Source organism: Solanum stenotomum, chromosome 8, assembly GCF_019186545.1.
Source record: "Solanum stenotomum isolate F172 chromosome 8, ASM1918654v1, whole genome shotgun sequence".
NCBI lineage: Eukaryota > Viridiplantae > Streptophyta > Magnoliopsida > Solanales > Solanaceae > Solanum > Solanum stenotomum.
In genome coordinates, this window is record NC_064289.1 from 55,066,269 (window position 1) to 55,074,273 (window position 8,005).

Here is an 8,005-nt window from a genome sequence, read left to right on the forward strand (position 1 = left end):
GCTCACTTATTTAGTATATGCTATATAAATTCCAATAACGAATCAGACTCAAAAGTCATTATGATCGATAGAATATGTATAACGCGCTACTTTTTGTTTGCTATATGAGGATAATGGTTAAACAATATAAACTTGAAAGAATAAATTAAAAGAAAAATAGGGTATATAGTATAAATATTATAAAAAGGCAGGATAAAGAATAGAATAAAATTAGGGATAAGATAATAACAATGATAGAATCAGAAATTAAAAACTCGATCATTACATGAATATTATGTTTGGATGGTTGTTACGTATTATTTCATAGTGTCTCATATTGTATTGTATCGTACTATATTATTTAATGAATATATCATTTAAATAGATTGTATCATTCTCCGTCGTTACATTATTTCACATATCAACAATCCAAAGGATATATAAACCTAAAGAAAAGTAGGCAATGATGTAGAACTTTTATAAAATAGTAAGATGAAAGATAAAATAGCATTATTAAATAATATGTAAAGACAAAATAAGAAAAAAAAATTAAGGTAAAATGTGATCACACCAAATCAATCGTAACATAATGTGTACTTTTTCATTGTTATTTAACAATGATTTTAATGATATGATACAATAAAATTAACGTAATATACTAAAATAAATATTATATTTAAACTTACCACACAATACATGTATTGGGTAACAACAATCCAAACAAGATAAAAATGAAACTTTTCATCCTTACAAAATAATAAACTTAACTATTACAATAATAAAATTTGAGTAATAATCAAAACACATATTATTTTTATTTAAAATAACAATATGATAGGTAACCACCGTCCAAACAAGTAGGGAATGCACTACTTTAATATATATATCAAAAAATAATAAATTCACTCTTTCTTTTTTTGATTTCCCAATCCGATGTTCGAAATCTATAGTATAGTCCGACTAAATTCAGATTCGTGCTGAGAAATCCCATAATGAGGGTTAAAGTGATCCTAACAAAAGCAACTCTATATTTAAGAGAACTCAAACCCGAAACCTTTTGATTAAGGACGAAGGAATAAATACAGTCACTTAAATTTCAATCCAAGAAGCAAAAGGGCTACAAACAAAACATGTGTATAGGAATAATAAAATTGTTGTAACCTTAAAACACCCCCAAATATTGACACATTATGATCCACGTCACCATATCAATATCTTCTTAGTGGGACCCATGTAATGCCACGTAACCACCACGTTGTCACTTGTCTCTCCATAAAATTTCCCAACTCAAAAAAAAACACAGTCCAAACCCTAGCTCGACCCTTTTCGCCTCCATTTCCTTCAATCAAGAAATCAAAGTGTATGTGTAATTTCATTGCTTTTTCAGTCACCCTTTTCACTCTTTGTAACGTTTCTTTCTTGGTTTTTTTTCTGTGTTTTCAGCTGTGTAAAACTTGAACCATTTGATAACTATGTCGGATGATGAGAGAGAAGAGAAGGAGTTGGATCTGACAAGTCCTGAGGTTGTTACTAAGTATAAGGGTGCTGCTGAAATCGTCAACAGTTAATATTCTACAACCCCTTTTCGTTTCTGTCATTTTCTGCTTCTTTTTTGTGTTAAAAATAGAATCTTTACATGTTTTTTGGATACCCCTTTTGATTTTTTGGATTGTAAAGTGTTCCCCTGAAAATGGGGTTATCTGATAACTGAAAATTTACTACTGATGTTTGGAACTTTTGTACTCCATGCATTTCAATTTGTTTGTCTGTTTTTACTTGGCATGGAGTTTAAGAAAGTTGGAAAGATTTTTGAATTTCATTGTCTTTAGTTTTTAAAGATACGTAGAATGTACTCGATTAGTAATGATACAATATTAACTGTAACAAAGAGGGTGTTAAATTTTTTATATTAATTTTGCAGAGGCTCTGCAGTTGGTGGTGTCTGAATGCAAACCAAAAGCAAAGATAGTTGATCTTTGTGAAAAAGGAGATGCCTTTATCAAAGAGTATGAACTTTGCTTGTTTTGATGTCTTCTTAACAGATCTTTTATTTCAGAATTGCGTGTGACGTATGTGATGTTGAGCTGTTGATTTAATGAGTGAATTCTGGTACAGGCAAACAGGGAATATGTACAAGAATGTGAAGAAGAAAATCGAGAGAGGTGTGGCATTCCCAACCTGCATTTCAGTTAACAATACCGTCTGCCATTTTTCTCCACTGTCTAGTGATGAGACAATATTGGAAGAAGGTGATCTGGTGAAAATGTAAGAAATAGTTTAGAGCACTTTAAGGTGATTTAATCTCTTGCCATGGTTGTGACTTGTGCGTGGTAGGAAAGAGAAGTGTGAAATTTGACTGAGTTCAAAATTGAAGAACTGTTTATCATGTAGCTATTTTTTTTCTCCCAAGTGTATTGTAGAATCAGATAAGCTTTTGTACGAGTAAGTCATGGTTTACTTTTTTGCAGTGATATGGGGTGTCATATAGATGGCTTTATTGCTGTTGTTGCTCATACACATGTGGTCCAGGGAGGACCTGTTACTGGTAGAGCTGCTGATGTTCTTGCGGCTGCTAATACAGCTGCTGAAGTTGCTCTGAGGCTTGTAAGACCAGGAAGGAAGGTAATGCTTAATCTAAATTTTGTTTATTCTGGCATGGTAGTATATAAGATGTTATGTAATGAAGGATATTGGGAGAAGTTATCCTGTGTCAAGTTGCGCTTTTCAAACTTCAGCCACCACTAGTCTACCACTTACATGGATAGGATGGTTTTCAATAACAATTATCATTGCTTTGCGCAGACCACAAGTGTCAATGCCGGTCAAGTCTCGGTTGCTAAAGATTAGTTCTGTGTTTCGCCTGAAAATATTGTTTTATCTATTGTTCTAAAGTGATAAGCTTAGTTTGTCTTTTGAAATGATTGATTTTCGAGTTGTACATCGAAGAGTTTTGGGTATGAGAAAATTTGTTTTAGGTGGGTTTGATTACATAGAAGGAATGTGGTGAATATGTGGGTAAGGGCATTGTATTACCAATTTGTATGAATATGGTCATATGAATGAACCACAGATACGGCTTACTGATGACCTAAGCTTGAGATCCAAGTTGACGATTTCTCTGTGACTATAAAATAGTTTCCTCTATTTTTCTGAAAAGTAGGTACAGCAAAATGATACGTCGATGATGATCCATTTCCTGCTAACCAGTACATAACCCCTAGTGCCTGTAAAAAGAAATAATGACTTGAACTTTTGGATAAAAAAAACTTTGCTGCAACAACTCTTAAATAATCCAAAAAATATATTGAAATCTGTGAACAACTAGAAAGTATTGAAAACACGTCTATGAAGCCTCTACTGGAGTACCAAGGGGAGTGCACAAGATACAGATTATCTGGCTAATCCCCAAAACAAATAGTGGATAAATGTCATAGATTAACTCGTAGTCTGCTCGTCTATGAAACCTGGGTCAGTGTAGGATCCATAAAGAGAATGTTAGTATTTTGTTAGTAGTACTCGATGAGTCTTAACATTCTCCTCACTAAAGTCACAATGCGATCTTGAATAAAAGCACGTGGGTAATGAAGGGATAAGAGAGGAAGCAAGTCATAATTCATCCTAAAGTATTGTACCACGTGAAACAGGAAACCAATCACTAAAACTTGTAGCTTAATTAGATCATACTTTTCTCTTTCTTTGAAGTTGCTTTGGTCGACTGAACTTTTCTTGTGCCCCATTAGTAACCCTTTATACGGTTATTTGTGGCCCTTTATTTTGTGCCTTGTTACAGCTATATTAGCAACCCTTTGTATGGCTGCTTGTGACCCTTTATTTGTTCACTATTCGTTAATTCATGTTATGTCTCATTGCGGCAACGTTAGTAACCCTTTGCATGGTTACTATTTATGTTGTGCCTATTTATGACAAAATTAGTAACCCTTATATGGTTACTCGTAATCCTTTATACAGTTTACCATTTATTTAAGTATGCATTGAAGTTTCAACATTTTAACTTATCATAATCTTAGCAACCACACATTTTTATAGTTACATTACATAATTTAGCATTTAGAATCACAGAAGTACTATTGTGTTGCTTTTATTACTCCTTATTAGTCAGTTGTAAACAGGTTAATGAATCACTGGTCAACATGAAGGGTTTAGCCAGTTGACATTATGCATCCAAAATTAAGTACTGTATTAGTCTAGCGAATAAGGTTACATTATGGCTTGGTCACGTGGATAAACAAAGGAAGTAAACATAGAGCACTTGATAGACTCATCCAATGATAAGCAGTGTGAGCTCACTCATTCCAATTAAACTCACACTAACCTTAAGGAACATTTAATCAAACACTTTATGGTTATGACTTTGTAAGGAAAGAGCTTTAGTATGAACCAAGTCTTAACTCACTCAAAAATTCTTTCTTCCTAGAAAGGGCAACTTGTACGCTTGCCAACAACAACTAGTAACTGAATTTACATCAAATAATGAAATCAATACTTATCTAATCTCCAGAAAATTCAATTTGGCCAAGTAACTTTTTGCTAAACAACCCAATATTCTCAAGGTTCTTAATTTCTAAGGTTGTGAGAAATCTCATCCTCGTAGGTATGTTTCAACTTCATTACTACTTCAAATATGCTCCGTCAATTTACTTATAGTGAATCATACTTCTCATATAGTCATTGCCAACGAACTAACAATTTTCCCCAATTCCTATACTTCAAGTTAGTGGCAGATCCGGGATTGGAAGCTTTGGGTGCCACACTGCTTTGCACAGTAACATATGAGGCATAATATTCACAGAGGAAGATTATACTTAATATTTTATTAGCAAACTTTTATGCAAGATTTGGACTTGTATAGTTGGTTTAGTAAAGGTTTTAGTTAGAAGAGGTCTAGGGTTGCAAAGAAGATTTATAGGAGAGAAGTTCCCCATCTTATGAGTTAGAAGTTAAATGTCTTTTGCTGTTATCGCCTATTCCTAGTTGCCTCAGTATGCTTGTGTGAGTTATGTGTTTATGCCTTGGTCCTGTTTGAGTGTTTTGAAAATACTAAATAGGTGGTGGATTGATGTTAAGGATTAATGATAGCATGCCTTTCATCTTATACCTAGTTGTTTTGACAGTTCATCCCAATAGTTCTCTTATAGCGCTACTAGTGTCATACTTCCAGTGCTCTAAATGCTTGTTGCTAAGTTTCTTTGATGCTGCAGAACTCGGATGTAACAGAGGCTATTCAGAAAGTTGCTGCAGCATATGACTGCAAGATCGTTGAGGGTGTTTTGAGCCATCAAATGAAACAGTTTGTGATTGACGGAAACAAAGTTGTGTTAAGTGTGTCTAATCCTGATACCAGAGTAGATGATGCAGAGTTCGAGGAGAATGACGTCTATTCAATTGACATTGTTACAAGCACCGGTGAAGGAAAGGTAAAATGTTGAAACTTTGATGCCTGGAAATTACATGGAAACCAAAACTTATCAATTGAAAATGTCACAAATGTTTACTTTCTTGTGCCATCCGAAATTTTACAGCCAAAGTTGTTGGATGAGAAACAAACAACCATCTACAAGAGAGCTGTAGATAAAAGCTACAACCTGAAGATGAAAGCGTCTAGGTTTATCTTCAGTGAAATCAGTCAGAAGTTCCCTATCATGCCATTTACAGCAAGGTCATCTTGATTTTCAATGTTTTCTTTATTAACGATGTGTGTAATAAATGTACTTGTTTTATGATTATCAATTTTGTATCCTTGTTCTGCGTAACTTGAACAGGGATTTGGAGGAGAAAAGAGCTCGTTTGGGACTAGTTGAATGTGTTAACCATGATCTTTTGCAGCCGTATCCTGTTCTACATGAGAAACCTGGTCCGTACTATTTTAGCCCTGTTCTATAACATAACACCATGCTTAAGGAGCGCCATTATTTTTCTGTATTCTCACACAAATGCCATTCTCCAAATAATATAGCTTGTATTTTATACCTTTTCTTATAACGATATGCAGGTGATTTGGTTGCTCACATAAAATTCACAGTGCTATTGATGCCTAACGGGTCAGATAGGATCACATCTCATGCTCTTCAGGAGCTGACACCTGCGAAGACAATTGAAGATGAACCTGAAATTAAGACCTGGCTAGCTCTTCCCATAAAGACCAAGAAGAAAGGTGGCGGCAAGAAAAAGAAAGGTAAGTTCAACAAAGCATTTGAAAAATAACTGAAGTAATGTAGTGTTAAATTCTTTGTGAAACAAATGCGACCTTGGAGATAATAACTGTAGTAAAATATCATAGAAACTTGCAGAACAACATTGGACGATATGACAATAACTGCTTTCAGTGTAGGAAAAGTATCAATTAGTTGAGACTGAGTTTCACCCACGTTAGTGGGTTACTTTATGTATAATCTTTTATAGGAGTCGCCTTAGCCAACAGATTATAAGGAGAACCTCTCTAGTTGCCTTACCTGAGGATTGAGGTGGTGTTGTAGTAAATTCTTTGAATTCTCATTATTACTATCTTGTGACTGGCAGGCAAGAAAGGTGAATCATCTCAAGCTGAGCCTATGGAAGGCGAACCAAATGTTGCTGAATCTTGATTTCAATTCCAAGAACTATTTGGTTCATTGTTATATTTGATGTTGGGATTACTGAGGTGGTTTTGGATCTTTCTTGCGGCCTTTCTCTATATACAAGAAAGGACAATGGGCAGCAGTAGTTTGTTGTTGTCCTTTGTCCTAAGACTTTTGTCATGTTAAATGGGGTTTCCAATGCTCTATGATCCAAACCTTCAAGAAAATGTTTTTTACTTTTGTACTAGGATAGATGAGAGTTGCTCAAGGCAGTGACTTGGCGGTCAATGAAGTGGTATGAGACCGATGCCCTTGTTTCAGCGGAGGCAATAGAGCTTTGATGGGCAGAGTTATTTGGTACCTAAGTTGTTATTCCTCATTACTCAAGCATACAAGTAATGTAAATACAACATACTTTTCTACTATGCAAAGGCCACCTTAGAAAACAATAAGTAAATACAACATATTCAATGTAGTGGATTTGAGGAGCTTGGAGTTTATAACCATGTGATTGTTTTTGTAGAGGCAAGAAATACTAGGAGGTCAACACTGAGTAGGGTAATGGGGCGGGGTGGGTTTAAGGCTATGCGGAGCGGATTTGAGGTTATGCGGGGTGGGAGGGATACGGAGCAAGTCAAAGTGGGTTTCTCAAAAGTTAATGCGGGGTAGGTTGTGGGTATATATAATTTTATGTGGGTTCAAACTTAATTTTATTTTTTTACATGAATGATAAAACATTATTTATTAAGATAATTTGTTTAAAGTTATTAAAATATTCAAGATAGTAAATGAAAATAGTTCAATAAAAAATACTCCCTTCGTTTAAAAAAGAATGACTTAGTTTGATTTGAAACGGAGTTTAAGAAAAGAAATAAGACTTTTTAATTTTGTGGTTCTAAATTAAAGTTATATCAAATATACCAAAATGTCCTTTAATTTTGTTGCCTTAAACATTCCACGTGAAAAGTTGAAGTTAAAGTGATGCCAAAAAAGGAAAGGAGTCATTTTTTTTTAAACAGATTAAAAAGGAAATCATGTCATTCTTTTTGAAATAATACAATTTGTTACATGTTTTCCTAATAAACGTCTAAAAAATAAAATTTTAAGTTATTATCTATTAAATTAATAAAACTTAATGAAAAAATGAAATTTATTTTTATGAATTTTATTTTTAGTATCAAATTTAACTAGACAAAAAATATTAAAAAAATCATGTGGGGCGGGTCTATGCGGGGTGGGATGGGGTGAGTTGAAAATGAAAAAGTTGTTAAGCTCAACCAGCGCTGCATCCCCCCGCACCGCTCATTGGCATCCCTAACATTGAGGGGTTGAGTTATTGGGACAAGTGGAATTCGAGGAGGATATAAAAGTTGTTTTTAATAAAAAAACAAGAAGTCAATGGGTCAATCAAGTGGTAGCCTGGTAGGAGAGCAACATTGATGGGCAGAGTT

General features: G+C 34.3%; 1 protein-coding gene across 1 annotated transcript; it reads left to right on the forward strand.

Moving 5' to 3' along the window:
• Positions 1 to 1,201: 1,201 nt before the first annotated feature.
• LOC125873177 (ERBB-3 BINDING PROTEIN 1-like) lies at positions 1,202 to 6,760 on the forward strand. Its single transcript, XM_049554067.1, has 10 exons — positions 1,202 to 1,339; positions 1,423 to 1,542; positions 1,901 to 1,985; positions 2,095 to 2,244; positions 2,448 to 2,601; positions 5,199 to 5,414; positions 5,520 to 5,656; positions 5,760 to 5,851; positions 5,990 to 6,172; positions 6,517 to 6,760. Exons 2-10 carry the CDS (start codon positions 1,452 to 1,454, stop codon positions 6,579 to 6,581), a joined length of 1,173 nt encoding a protein of 390 aa, XP_049410024.1. The 5' UTR covers positions 1,202 to 1,339; positions 1,423 to 1,451; the 3' UTR covers positions 6,582 to 6,760.
• Positions 6,761 to 8,005: the final 1,245 nt, after the last annotated feature.